Raw genomic sequence first — 14,091 nt, 5'->3', positions numbered from 1 at the left:
CCAATCACGCCGTAGATACACCGCTAGAAACCCTCCTCATCAACCGTAATCCGATTATACACATCCAAACTATACCTCGCAAAGCGACTCTTGGCACGAATCCGCTCCCCGAACCGCGCAAACAACGGCGGCACGAGACAAAACACCGTCGCAATCGCCGCCAGCACACTGACCGCGCCATTCGCACCAAGCGAGCCAAACATCGCCGGCGCAAACAGCGGGAACGCCGCGCTCATACTCGTCCGCAGGATCGTCTGCGCCGCGAACCCGCTGGCCGCGTAGCTGAGGTAGCTATCTGCGAGATAGCCAGTCAGGACGGAGCCGAACTCGGTTGCTGCGTACCCGATGGCCACGAGGGCGACGGTGGAGACCATCCAGTGGACGGATGTGATCGCAGGGGGGATGGTCCAGGCGAAGAGCCACAGGCCGAGGGCGAAGACGGGGGCGCCGATCATGAAGCCGAGGAGCTTGTCTTCGGGGCGGAGGGGGAGGCGCTGGCGGTGGTGGGAGACGATGAGCTTGTAGTCGTGGATACGGGTGAGCATGCCGAGCATGCAGCCGAGGCCGAGGCCGAGGAAGGGGAGGCACGAGTGGGTGGGGTCATGCCGAAGGATTGGTAGATTGGGGGGAGGGCGTCGGTGAACATATAGATGAGAGTGAAGGGGATGGCGCTGATGATTGATACGAGGAAGATAATGGGTTCGGTGAAGAAGAGGTAGATGGGGCGGAAGAGGGCCATGGTGAAGAAGGTGCGCAGGTCGGGGATCCGGTCTGGGTTGAGGCTTTGCACCACGATCTGGGTTTCCTTGCCGAGGACCTGGCACAGATGGCGGACTTCCTGGTCGAGGAGGAGGGGAGGTCGAGATTCACGGATGCCGAGCAGGAGACACGCGATGAAGCCGGTGACGATGGCTGCTACGTAAAACACCCATCTCCTGGACGCAGTCAGTACTGTTTTCAGCCAGTGCCGGGAAACATATACCAATTTAAGGCGTAAATGATGTATGTGCTGTAGATCGGTCCCAATGCCAGACCCCACGGAGCCAGCATCATCCACAACGACAGGAACCATATCCGGTCTTTTGCGTTGAACATGTCTTCAATGCTTCCAGCCACTACATTGGTAGGAATAGCCGACAAGAACCCGCTGAGCAGACGTCCGACAACCACTCCAGTGACGGATGGTACAATGGCGATTATAATGCACGACAGACTGTACATCGCCGTACTGACTATATACAATTTCTTGCGTCCAAAGGCCTCGGAGTACGGAGGGAAGACGATGCTGCCGATTCCTTGCCCGATGAGGTACCTACACCGGTTAGCTGTGTCCGAGTTAAAGGACGGGTCACGTACATCGGCACGAAGAGAAAAATCGACAGGGTCTTGCTAATATTGAATTCCTTGTGGGAGGCATTGGCCGCGGCAGACTGTCGGGTCAGCGATGCTCATACCATCAGTTGAGTGACATACTCCTGCTGCACTGACCAAAGTCCTGCGAATTGTCAGTCCTCGCCCAGGTGTACAAAAAGACCAACATACGTGAACATCTCCAGCAACAAAATGACTGATACATCGTGGGCCTTTCGCAGCTTCGACCAGTTGCGTGGGTGTCGCTTGTTGCCCGGTTTCCAATGCACGAATCCATCTGGAGTGAGCTTGAGACCTTGGAGGTCCAACTGCTGCTGAAAAAGACCCTCGTCGATGGGCGAGGGCGCCACGCAAAGTTCTTTGGATTCCACGATCTGAGACATGGTGTCACTGAGAGATGGAGGAGGAAAGGAAGGCCATGAGGAGCAGACATTTATTCCATCATTGCCTCGGGCAGACCTTCGTCATAGCAGGTGAGCTCTTTCCTAAGCTCCTCCCTTGATTGACGTCCCTGCCAATAGAGGCTCGTTCTCTGGATTCCTCAGATAACCTTTGCTATACTTGGACTTGTCCAGAGTCACACCATTTGGTATAATGTGAGGTCATAGGCCTACGTGATTGAGATTTCTTCTCATCTCTGTAATGCTGTTGAATCCCGAGACGATGAGGTTACGCGTCGTTGCTGTTGGTTGATATTATGCATGGAACAGACGAACATGCTGAAAAGCAGAGCAGTCGGAGATTTGACTGCATCGTCTCCCTTGCCTGACTGTCGTCAGCCAGGAATGTGGGGAGAGTGTGATCAACTATCCCTCAAGCAGGTTGGGAATATTCCGAGCAGACGTGATCATCCCTTGTTTGTCGCGACTTAGCATAGGAATAACCCCCATGCTCTGTCCTACGGCATCGCTATCGATGCTTTGTCGCGAAGCTATGAATATAAAGGCATGGCGATGGAAAGGACAGCGAGCAACCAATATAAATCGATAATAAGCCCTGTAATATAGTAATTCTCTAGACTGGCAACTTCATCAACTCATCAACGCGTACAACCTGCCCCCGGCGCATCGACTCATTCGCAGCAATACCCGTAGCAACCGACCATGCCCCATCGACATGCGTCGCAGCCCGTTTCAACGGATCCTCTATAGCCTCACCACCAAACAAGTCCTTCAGCAGCTGGGGATCCCCCCCACCATGCCCTCCCTGACCCGTCGGAACTTCAATCTCAACAGGCTTCCCGAACATGGGCCGCAGGAGAATCGTCATACTCTCCAACGCGCCCTCCATCGCCTGCTCCCCACTCGAATTAACATACGACTGCTCCACCACTTCCACCTCCAGCCGTCCCTTGCTCCCGTTGAACATCACCCGGAACCCTTCCCAGGGTGCATACGCCGTCAGGCTATACGTCAGGACCGCGCCACTCTCATACCGCACCATCACCCCCATTGTATCCTCGATACTGACCCCATCGCCAAACACGCTCTGGTCGCGGTAATACCCATCCTCGTGCTCCGCATCCGCATACAGGGCCTTCAGCTGCGCATTACCTTCCAGATCGAGCGCAAACGGGTCCGACCTAGCGACCTCGCTCCCTCTCGCCCGGGCATAGAACCGCGTCTCCCCCCGGCGCTCCGCGTTCTCCTTCCCGTAGAACCGCAGATCCCCCATCGCGACAACGCTCGCCGGCCTCGTCCGCAGCCAGAAATTCACCAGGTCGAAGTGATGCGTCGACTTGTGCACGAGTAATCCGCCGCTGTTGCGCTTATCGCGGTGCCACCGCCGGAAATAGTCGGCGCCATGCGACGTGTTGAGCATCCACTCAAAGTGCACGGAGTGGACATCCCCGATTGCGTCGGAGGCCAGCAGCGCCGCGATCTTGCTGTTGTGCGGCGCGTACCGGTAGTTGAACGTCACTCGGACCTGGCGCTGCGTGCGCTCCACGGCGTCGATGATGGCCAGGCAGCGCGGCGCGTCGATCGTCATGGGCTTTTCGGTGATGACGTTGCAGCCGAGCTCGAGCGCGCGGATGATGTACTGGTGGTGCGTGCGGTCGATGGTCGTTACGATGATCTCGTCCGGTTTGGTATCTGCAATCATCTTGTCGAAGTCGCTGGCGAGGTAGGTGGGGATTGGCGCGTGGCCGAGCGCCTCCAGCCGACTGTTGGCGTATGCCATCCGCGTAGTGTTGGTGTCGCAAAAGGCGACCAGTTGCGCGGTGGTGGGAAAGTCGCGCACGATGGCCGTGTAAAAGAACATGGCGCGGCCGCCGGTGCCGATGAGAGCGTATTTCTTCATGTCCGTGTTTATCTGGTTTAATTCGTTTGATTTTGGTCTGATGGACTCGTGTGATGGGGTCAAGGAAAAGAGGAAAGACAATGTATATAACTTCGGGGTGAGATAGCCCGAGATCTACACCCCGCACACATACCCAAGGGACAACGTTCAGGCTGAATGGATTTTCCATAAATCAGAACACACTAAACTGCGGGGGATTTGACAGTCTGGGGTAAATGTAGATCGCCAAGAAGTATACAGACAGGAATGGCTCTTGGCACCGCCAATATATAAGGCGGAACGAATACTGGAATGCAACATAAGCAACGGAAGGACAAACAAATGGCGCAGGACGACCATATCACTGCGGTTCCAAACACCCGCAATGACCCCATTAAGGAGAAAGCGGCCCAGTTCCTGGCCACCGTAAACGAAGACCGAACGTTTACAGTGGAGGAGGAGAAAGCCGTGCTGAGACGGATCGACCGGCGCGTCCTCCCTTTGCTGTTAGGAGCATACTTCTTCCAGCAGCTCGACAAATCGTCCCTCTCGTATGTTTCCATCTTTGGCATCGTGGAGGATGCAAACCTCCACGGCAAGCAGTACTCCTGGCTGGGGTCGATTTTGTACCTGGCGCAGCTGGTGATGCAGCCTATTGCCGCGTTGCTACTAGTCAAATTGCCCACGGGGAAGCTAATCGGGTCGGCGGTGCTTCTCTGGGGAAGCTCCCTTGCTATCATGGCCGCTTGCACCAACTTTCCCAGTTTGCTAGGGTTAAGATTCACTCTGGGCGCGTTTGAAGCCATGATCGGTATTTCTCCCAACCAATTCCCGTTCCATGTTAACACGTTTAGCCCCTTCCTGCGTGGCCGTCACGCAAATGTGGTGGAGACGAGGCGAGCAGACACTCCGGACAGCCTTTTGGAACGGAATGAACGGCGTGACCTTTATCGTCGGCAGCTTGTTCACCTACGGGCTGGGCCATATCCACAGCGACAGTCTATTCTCATACCAGGTACCACTCTGCTCCCTTGTCAATGACAAAGACTAATGGGTAGATCATCTTCATGTTCTGCGGTCTCCTGACAGTCGCCTACTCCTTCCTCATTTTCATCTTCATGCCCGACTCTCCCATGGAAGCGAAATGTCTCAGCGACCGTGAGAAAGTGATTGCTGTCGAGCGGCTGCGCGCCAACCAGATGGGGATCATTTCGCGGGAATGGCGGTGGGACCACGTCTGGGAGACATTCTACGATCTCAAAACGTGGTGCTGGTTTTTTCTCGTCGTGTCGATATCGTACGTTGTCCATGAGAGGGTGGACTCGCGACTCGTGCTAACGTACCGCAGAATCCCAAGCGGAGGCATCAGTACATTCGGCAACCTCATCATCAAGTCCTTTGGGTATAACAGCTTCGAAACCATCCTCTTTAACATCCCCTTTGGCGTTATTCAGATCATCGCCATCATTGGCGGGGGATGGCTAGCCACTCGATTCCAGCGCAAGGGTCTGGTCATCGTGGGGTTTGCGTTCATCGCGGCCGTCGGGACCTTGCTCATGATTGTTGTCCCGAGGGAGCAGAAAGGGGTGCTCTTGTTCGGATACTACCTGGTTGGTTATCCTCTAATAATCAAGAGGCAGAGCTGACGAGACAGGTATCGTGCCTGGCGGCCATCACACCATTGATATACGCCTGGGAGGCGCAGAATACCGCAGGCGATACGAAGAGGAAATGCACTTCGGCCGTGGTCTTGGTGGGAATGTGTGCGGGAAACGTATGTCTGCCCCTGATCAGTTTGCAGAGGGTGCTAACGCGCATAGGTCATTGGTCCCCAACTCTATTCCACGTCACAGGCACCGCTCTATCGACCCGGGTTGATTTCCAATCTGATTATGTTTGTTATCGTAGCAGGCTTTTCTATGTATGTGGCTCTCCACCCTTCAGGGACTGCTAACTGACTGGCCAGATTGACGAGCCTGTACCTGGTGTACCTGAACAGGAAACAGGCAAAGAGGAGACGTGAACTAGGCAAGTCTGCTCACATTGTGGATGAGTCCATGCTCAGCAAGAAGCATCTGGAGGGTAAGGCCCTAGAACTGGAGGAGGTCGCTCCTGCGCCACCGGCTCCGACGGAGGATAAGGGCTTCTCTGACACCACGGATTTAAAGAATGAGGATTTTATCTATGTGTATTGATCATCTATTTTGTCTGGAATTCTTGATGCCAACTACCGATATGTCACCGGAGAGACCATGATGCTATGTTCCTAATTTGGCTTAGTCTCCGCCCAGAATGCCAAGCATTCCCCAGACTTCCCTGTTTGGGCTTAGGTCCCCTCATGGTAGAGAGAAATGGATGCATTCAATAGGAGCAGAGAAGATAAACAGATTCCGTTCTCGAGTGGAAGACATTCCCAATTTAAAAATCTTAACGAAACAATGGCCTGTCCACAGGAAAAGGTCCTGATCATGTCAGTTCAACATGCGGAAGAACGGCACATCCCTAAATGCCCTGAATATACATTGGTGACGAGTACTAGTAATCTCAAAACAGCACTATATTATTACAAAAAGCACAGACAATCTACCTGGATATCTAAGAAACACAAATCTCAATGGAAATATCCTCAAAATCGACTTTTTCACCAGAACCTCAGACGTGGAAGCGCGCGACTCCAAACACTAGCGCCAAAAGACTCCAGTGAGACGACACCGTCCGGGGACTTGCCGCGCCTGTAAAAAGTAATACAGATGCGGATGGCCTTGATTCCGAATGTGTACCCGTTGGGCTATGAGATGTTGAACTAGCCGCGATTTTACCAGGGTCGTTGCTACTGGAAGAGCTTTGTGGAGTCTTTCTCGAAGTGGCAGCTGTAGCTGACCCGGATGTTGACCTGAAGACAGGATCCGTAGTAGCCTCACTCGCGGTGGTGGGTCCAGACTCTGTGGTCAAGTCTGACGCAGTTGCCTGCTGAGATGGTGGGGAAGTTGCTGTCTGTTCAGTTGAGCTTGTAGATGCCGCCATGCCCGATTCGTCGTTACTCTTGGTGGCCTTGCTTGTAGTATCTGGAGTAGTCAACGCGGTTGAAAGATTACTCTGTGGCGTACTACTGCCTTTCTGCGTGGACATCGTGCCTGTCTCAGATGGCCGACTACAAGTAGTTGAGCTGACTGTATCCGCAGCAGCAGTGGTAGCAGACGAGTCCTCCAATCCCTCACAAAAGTTCAAAAACTGCTGAAAGTTTGGCAGAACCTTTTGCTCAAAGCTAGCAGAAGTAGCTGTCTTGTGAGCACTACAGCACTTCTCGCATTGGCCCAGAGAGACGTTGAACGCCGAGCCGGCGTTACAGATCTCCGGTGTCTTGCCAGTAGATCCAACCTCCAATGCTGCGTCGTTGCATTCGTCATAGCAAGCGCCAGGCACTGTGGAAATCCCAATCGATTGCCGGGAGAGTAGTCTGCTCCACGATCGGCGAGAGGACCGGATGTAGTAATGGTCATCTCCTGGTTTGAGATCCGGGATCCGGAAGATGGAGTAGTTCAGACCGAAGGTCTGAGGGTCGAGGTTAAAGTAGTCTTTCGAGATATTGTAGGTTGAGCGGATCTCATTGGATTCAACTGGTGTGCCCCAGTACTGGTCGTGGATGAAGGGCGGGCTCTTGATACACTCATCCGGACTGCAGACATAGGACTCCGCTGGCAGACTGGCTTCGATGTTGCAGCCTGCGTCGGCGCCGGTGTGTTTGGGCTTGCAGAGATAGCCTGGTGGACAACCCCAGGTGTAGTTGCTAGGGAGGGGGGCGGCCGGAGTGTAAGTGGGGTTGATGCTGAGTGTCGGACAGATGGACAGCGTTGTGGTGGTTCCGGGAACTATCGCAGTGTTGCCGGCCTGAGTCGTGGATGTAGCTGTATCGGAGCCTACCTTGTCAGCAAACTACTCAGGACGTATAACAACGCGTTGGAAGTTGGACTCACCAGTCAACGTTACTGTGTCGAAAATAGTAGTACTATGGACGACAGCCACTGACGCAGTCTCGACCAATCGCGAGCCATGGAGAGATCTGGTCTGTACGACAGTCGATCCTGGTACAGTAATAATGGTCCCTGATACCGTCACTGTAGTTGCTGGCTTAGTGACCGTAGTGACAATTGTGGCTCCTGGCATAGTTGTTGGAACGGTCTGCTCATCTGTCGTGGTGACGCCGGGAAGTGTAGTGGTTTGGACAATAGTTGATCCTGGCATTGTGGTAACAGATCCGGACATGGTAATGGTCTGTCCGGGCTCAGTGATGGTGGTAATTATAGTAGATCCAGGGAGAGTAGTTGGAACTGTCTCTATCGTCATGACTATAGAACCAGGAAGGGTGACTACCTCAGAGACAGTCCTCGTTGTCCCGGATTCAGTAATTGTCCTCATATTCGTCACTGTTTTTCCAGGGGCCGTGAGGGTCACAGTTTGCGAGTTGACTATTGTCGTTCCAGGTAGGGTAATAGTCTTTGAATTGACCACGGTTGTCCCAGGCAAGATCACGGTCTCGGTGGCCGTCGTAGTTAAAATCCGGCTGATGGTTTGGGTGGAACCCTCCGTCAGAGTGGTCGTGTCCGTCACTGTTACCCTTGGGTTTGTGAGTGTCGAGGTTGAGATCTCAGTCAATGTGGTTGTGTCCGTAACGGTTGATCCAGGATTAGTGACTGTTGCCGTTGACGTCTGAGTCACTGTCGCCGTATCTGTTACTGTGACCCCAGAAATAGTGACTGTTTGAGTGATCCTCTCAGTCGACGTAGTTATATCCGTTACTGTCGAACCGGGGACTGTTATAGTAGACCCAGGGACCGTTACCAATGTAGTTGAAACTTGGGTGAACGTAGCCGTGTCGGTCACTGTCGTCGGGGGCAAAGTGACTGTCACTGTGGTACCTGGTAAGCTAATCGTTGTAGTGACAGTATCTGTTTCCGTAGTTCCCGGAATAGTGACCGTGCTAGTGAGAGTGTCTGTTTCTGTAGTGCCTGGCAAGCTGACAGTCGTGGTGACAGTGTCGGTCTCCGTGGGCCCTGGAGCGGTGGTTGTCACAGTCACTGTGACAGTAGACCCTGGTACTGCTGTCGGCGTGGTGACAGGATTACTAGTTGTTGTGGATGTAGTTGGGGTGGTTTCAGGAGGCGGTATTGTAGTCGTAATGGTAGGAGTAGTGGTGGAAGTAGTTGATGTACTTGTGCATACAGGACAGGTTGTGATTGTTGATGTCGAAGTCACTGTGATCGTAGCAGGGGCTCTTGCGATTATAGCCGGAGACTCTGGAGGATTCGCCCTCTTCCTTAAAATATATTCCGCGCGTGTTGTGATAGTCGAAGTACTTGTCTCTGCGTCTGACGGCGGTTCAGCAGGGGACGCTGAGGGTTCAGGAACCGCTGAGTTTGCTGCAGCACTTGTCTGTAGGCTGGTTGCTGCCTACTGCATCTTAGAAGTTATAACGAACAATAGACGTTCAACTGACCGCCCAAGGTTCAGCAACAGTGACTGTCTCAAGAACTGTCTCTGTCACTGTCACATCATCTGCTGAAGCAGTACTCGGTACTGGATGCGAATAGGCCGCTATCAGGGCCAGCAGAGTTGCGCGCGAGAGCTTCATAATGTTCACTGCCCCTATCCGTCGCGATGCGATAGCAAAGTTGTTCGAGAAGGCAAGCAGAATGCAGAAGCAGAGGAGAGCTTTAGAAATACTATGCCGGGCCCTTCAGCATAGACTGCCAATACTTCCTGCGATCAATAACGAATCAACTGATGTTGCCCGTGCACGGAGAGGATGTGATGGTGGCTGAAGGAACAGACAAAGAAACTAACTCAGTTCCTGGTCGATGTCACCCTGTGTTCCTCGGTTGATCACAAATGAACAAAGAAGCCTCCAGTCCACATGGTAGTAGCTACCTGTGGATAATATAGACACGTCTGAGCCAATAACTCGTCTACCTGTGGGAGTATGCATACTAACCATCGTGCTACATGCCGTTACTCAGGCTGAGGCTGTACAGTTGACGCTTTGGCCTCGATATCCCTGCCTCATCTCCGTTTATGATATGCTTCACAATCATTTAGCCCAAGACGGACTTGGCATGACACGTTGGGTACGGAGTACAGTAGCAGGGAGGGCTGGTGAGTGTGACTGCATGACTCGCCGGTCTAGTCTTGGATGGTGATAATAAACAATTTTGGTTGCATTATTAGCGAAGGATCCATGTAATAAGAGTAGATCCATACGGAAACCCACTTTCTTTCGTGTCTCATCAACAATTCTGGTCAGGGCGAATCCTCTGGTGATTCTCATCTAACGGCCTAAACCACCTGCTGCTCACGTCTTCCTCTTTCTGGTATATGAGATATTATGTCAAGATTAGTGAGCGGATATGGCTTGATGAAGATATTCTATTTTATTTCTTTGTTCCACCTGCAGTGCCGAACATGGTCGGGGCGCGGTAGAGGACAAAGAAAATAAGAACTAACTGAAACGGGAAAACATGCAACGGATAGGGATCAGGTTATTGCACAATCACTGCTTCGAGTTTGATGGCTTCCTCTCGAATCTTGTCCCTGTAGCAAGTAGGTCTACTCGGAGCGTCGCTGTTTCCGTCAAAGACACAGACTTCAACATCTTCAACATACTCATGCATGACTCGTATTGTATATGACAGGCTGTGGGTTCTCATCTTTTCCCCCACCAACTGCAGTTTTATTTTCAAGTCTCATAATAGCAACGCTAGCGTGGCTGCTGATGGTCTGTCTGACTTTTCTCGTCTGTCGATCTTTTCCGATTTCTTGTTGCCCTCGTGGCTCAGGCGTTCTTTGTTTGCGTTTCTCAGCACGCTTATTTGGGCCGAGGTCAGTCTTTACTATTTGCGAATGCTGTTAGCTGCGTCCTTCTCTATTCGCCGTACTGTGGTCAGCCTCGTAGGGTAATGTGATTTATGAAAAGCCAAACCAGCAGGAAAAGGACGGAGCTGTTCGTTCTGATTCTGTCGTAACCGTCCTTGCTAACAGAATGCGGTTCGATTGGCAAAGATTAGCTGGCATATCTGTCCTTTTGGTTGGCCGTTCGTCAGCGCAAGGATGGAATGTCAATGTGTCCATGTGTAACTGGGATCAAGTTCGAGGTAAACTCCGTCAAGGTGTCCCAGTGCTGCAATGCTCACATGTCCCAGTTAATATGATTCGCGACACTGTCTACCTTGACGGAGGATCATTGTGGTGGAAGCGGTATGTCTCCTTCCCATTTTGTCGAATCATACTGACAACCCCAATAGAGACTTGGCTGATGGGACGTCCAATTTGGCAAATGATGGCAAGTATCATCAGCTTCATGAATGATCATGGCTGACCATGTGCAGGGAACGATGACGGGCTGCTCTACTACCTTAATCTTGCCACATCGTTCGATACAACAACCTCAAACCTCACTGCGTTGTTCGGCAACCTTTCTAAAGCAGGAGGAATCGCAAACAATATCGCCCCGACCTACCGCGATGGAGTCATGTTCGCTAACGACAACGAGTTATATCTTTACGGGTACTTTGGCTCCCCCTTCATCAATTCCCATCTGACATACATAGTGGCCTCCTTCGTCTCACAGACAGTCAAGACCCCCCGGCCGACAACGCCGTTCTCGGCTACGAACGATACCAGTACGGCCCAGAACGAGAATCCTGGCAACCAGGTTTCATCATCGACAATCTCGACAGCGGCGTGACGAGATACGCGACGAATGGCGCCGGCGTCTCTGCACCAAGCGAGAAACTCGGGTTCTACTTCAGTGGTATGCGCGGCAAGGACTGGGGACCTGTCTATGCTGATGATGAATCGGCCAATGTTACATCCGACCGTATGATCAAGGTGGATATGTCTAGTATGCGCGAAAACAAGTGGTCCAATCTGTCGTTACCGACATATGTCCCTCCGCGTGCTAATGCGGAGCTCGTTTGGATTCCAGTCGCTGAGTCTGGGGTCCTGGTTGCGATTGGGGGTGTGATTATTCCAGCCACAATCTTTTCGTCTGAAGGATTGACGAGCGCGCAGCAGAATGCGAGTAAGAGGGCAAGCCAGGGGTTTATGGAGACAGTGTCTGTCTACGATGTCAGCGGCGATAAATGGTATGTGCTTGGTACACTAAAGACTCGAATACTCACCGGGAATAGGTATCTGCAAAACACCACAGGGGACATTCCTCCTCAGCTGACGCAGTTTTGCTCGGTTTATGCCAGTGCAGCGGACGGATCTTCACACAATATCTATATCTACGGCGGCTACGACGGGCTGAGCACGGAGAACACCCCGTCCGACGATGTCTATGTCCTCTCCCTACCCTCCTTCAGCTGGATCAAGCTTTACAGTGGAAACAGCATCCATGGCCGGAGTGGTCACCGCTGTGTCAAACCGTATCCAGACCAAATGCTTGTCCTCGGAGGAGTGCGTCTTAACCCTACGCATTGCCTCGACGGTGGAGTGATCCGAGTATTCAACCTGAATACCGCCAGGTTCCAGAACGCCTACAACCCAAAAGTCTGGAGCGAGTACAAAGTCCCGGATCTGGTCACTGCCGTCATCGGGGGAGAGTACGTATGCCACCCTCTTCTGCACCGACTTGCTAACGAGCTACAGCTCCAGAGGCGGGGCCACAAAAGTATCACCAACCTCCTGGACCAATTCCTCTCTTGCAGATCTGTTCAAAACCAAGTATACCAAGACCATCAGCACCTGGTATCCCTACAACAGTACCACCAGCGGCTCACCCACCATCGCCCCTGTCGCAGACAAAGGCTCCAGCTTCCCCCGCTGGGCCGGTGCCATCATCGGCGTTATTCTAGGCCTCCTTCTCATCACAGCAGCGGCCATATTCTGGTGTCTCCGGCGCCGTCGCAAGCTTCACGAATCACGATCCACAAGCGAGCAATCAGCTCGATCCTGGATTCTGCGGTGGATTCACACTGGGGGGTTGACGACTGGCGTGCCGAAGTCAGGCGACACCACGGCGTCAACGGGGCACAGTGCATTCGCAAATAATTCAAATATCACGCCGGCGACAGCGGTGTCACCCCGAAGTGTGGAAGCAGGTGGTGATCCCGTTTACGAGATGCTAGGTCCGTCCGTCGCCCGGTTTTTTTGTATCGTACTAATCATTGCAAAGGCCACACAACCACACTCCCCGTGGAACTTCCCACGCCGTACAACAATAACCCACTCCCCAGTCCGGTTTCAACTTCCGACGTGTCGGGCACTGACTATGTGTCTCCCGTGACGGTTAGCACGCCCAGTACAGAGGGCGAACCGAGCCCTGTTAGACCGCCGCATCATCGCCATATGTCTAGTTTATCAACTGTGCCGACTATATCAAATGTGATGCGGGAGAAGAATGGCCAGCGGCAGACATATAGGTCGGATAGCTCGGAAGGAAGCGTTGAGCTTGACTGTCCGAGGGGTGTGGAGCTGAGTGGAAGCACTCCCCTGGGAGGGAGATTGGAGACAACAAGAGAGGTTGATGAGGTTGAAGGATTGGGAATAAAGGAATTGCCGTAGATGTAGTGAGGTAGATGGGAAGGGTAATAGTTGGAATGTGACCATATAGTGCGCCTAGGTCGGGGTTCGCATGATATGGAGGAGTAAAAACGCAAATCTATTACCGTCTCAAGTATAGGAGGCCTTGCCTGTGTGTGCTGGCTCAGCTGAGCATCCGTTGATTATGTCGACACTGTCTCTTTTACGAAAGGCTTCTTTTACGCTCTCATTAACGCAATTAAGCGAATAGTCCTATCTACTGAGAAACTGGGCGACTGCGGATAGAGGATATAGACATTACTTACGACGAAAATGTCCCCATGAAGTCAAGAGTAGGTTACTGGTGGCACTTATTGACAAATTTCGATGGACCATGCTCTATTACCCCTTTCCTGAGTTTCGCATGGAAAACCACTGAAAGAAACTTTGAGCGGACAGATATTGCAGATGGAGTCTTGCTCTCTGCTGACACATGCGGAATAGAAGCAAGAGTAGAGCCAGATCGGCGCGTCGGAAGCTTGCCTACTGTAAGTTACTCCAACGATCTCCGAATAACGGCAAAGCAGGGCGAGAAAATCGTCCTGTATCGCGGGGTGGAAGAAACTATTTCCGGGTTTCGACATTATCGCCAGGACAAGGATGGGTTGAGGGTAGTGTCTCCCAAAGACATCGCCTTTGCACAGGACAAGTTACTCTCCAGTGCAAGGTTTCTTCCCTTGTACTCAGTTGACATGAAGGTTGACGTTTCGGGCAAGAGATGCCTCGTGGTACTGGGGCTCAACCTCGAGGGTATGGAGGATCAGCCAGTGCACGCCGCTTTTGGTGGCATGATAGACATAAAGGAGACTGGACCGGAGAGGGTCGAGGTCAACGAAATTGTACTTAATCTCAGCGCGCGAG

The 14,091-nt window shown here is 52.5% G+C and overlaps 4 protein-coding genes across 4 annotated transcripts; 2 read left to right on the top strand and 2 right to left on the bottom strand.

Moving 5' to 3' along the window:
• Positions 1–23: 23 nt before the first annotated feature.
• P174DRAFT_464686 (putative MFS multidrug transporter) lies at positions 24–1,754 on the bottom strand (the record flags this gene model as incomplete). Its single annotated transcript, XM_024830433.1, has 4 exons — positions 24–472; positions 589–935; positions 983–1,312; positions 1,543–1,754. The coding sequence occupies 4 exons, from the start codon at positions 1,752–1,754 to the stop codon at positions 24–26; spliced, it is 1,338 nt and encodes a 445-aa protein (XP_024677549.1).
• A 581-nt stretch (positions 1,755–2,335) lies between these two features.
• P174DRAFT_446055 (Gfo/Idh/MocA family protein) lies at positions 2,336–3,713 on the bottom strand. The gene has a single exon (XM_024828485.1). The coding sequence runs from the start codon at positions 3,670–3,672 to the stop codon at positions 2,386–2,388; it is 1,287 nt and encodes a 428-aa protein (XP_024677548.1). The 5' UTR covers positions 3,673–3,713; the 3' UTR covers positions 2,336–2,385.
• A 280-nt stretch (positions 3,714–3,993) lies between these two features.
• Positions 3,994–5,903, top strand: P174DRAFT_455181 (putative MFS transporter; the record flags this gene model as incomplete). Its single annotated transcript, XM_024829295.1, has 7 exons — positions 3,994–4,462; positions 4,506–4,666; positions 4,710–4,948; positions 5,000–5,261; positions 5,306–5,425; positions 5,472–5,572; positions 5,618–5,903. The coding sequence occupies 7 exons, from the start codon at positions 3,994–3,996 to the stop codon at positions 5,844–5,846; spliced, it is 1,581 nt and encodes a 526-aa protein (XP_024677547.1). The 3' UTR covers positions 5,847–5,903.
• A 4,781-nt stretch (positions 5,904–10,684) lies between these two features.
• Positions 10,685–13,212, top strand: P174DRAFT_471381 (uncharacterized protein; the record flags this gene model as incomplete). The annotated part of the gene is made up of 7 exons (XM_024830602.1): positions 10,685–10,843; positions 10,881–10,899; positions 11,031–11,208; positions 11,253–11,789; positions 11,835–12,251; positions 12,298–12,776; positions 12,824–13,212. The coding sequence occupies 7 exons, from the start codon at positions 10,685–10,687 to the stop codon at positions 13,210–13,212; spliced, it is 2,178 nt and encodes a 725-aa protein (XP_024677546.1).
• Positions 13,213–14,091: the final 879 nt, after the last annotated feature.

The sequence above is a fragment of the Aspergillus novofumigatus genome (assembly GCF_002847465.1).
Source record: "Aspergillus novofumigatus IBT 16806 chromosome Unknown P174scaffold_11, whole genome shotgun sequence".
In the NCBI taxonomy this organism is placed as follows: domain Eukaryota; kingdom Fungi; phylum Ascomycota; class Eurotiomycetes; order Eurotiales; family Aspergillaceae; genus Aspergillus; species Aspergillus novofumigatus.
Note: the sequence above shows the minus strand (reverse complement) of the source record. Positions and strands in the feature narration are given on the sequence as shown.

Coding starts and splice junctions, on each gene's coding strand:
- P174DRAFT_446055 (XM_024828485.1), bottom strand. CDS start 3,672: ATGAAGAAATACGCTCTCATCGGCACCGGCGGCCGCGCCATGTTCTTT.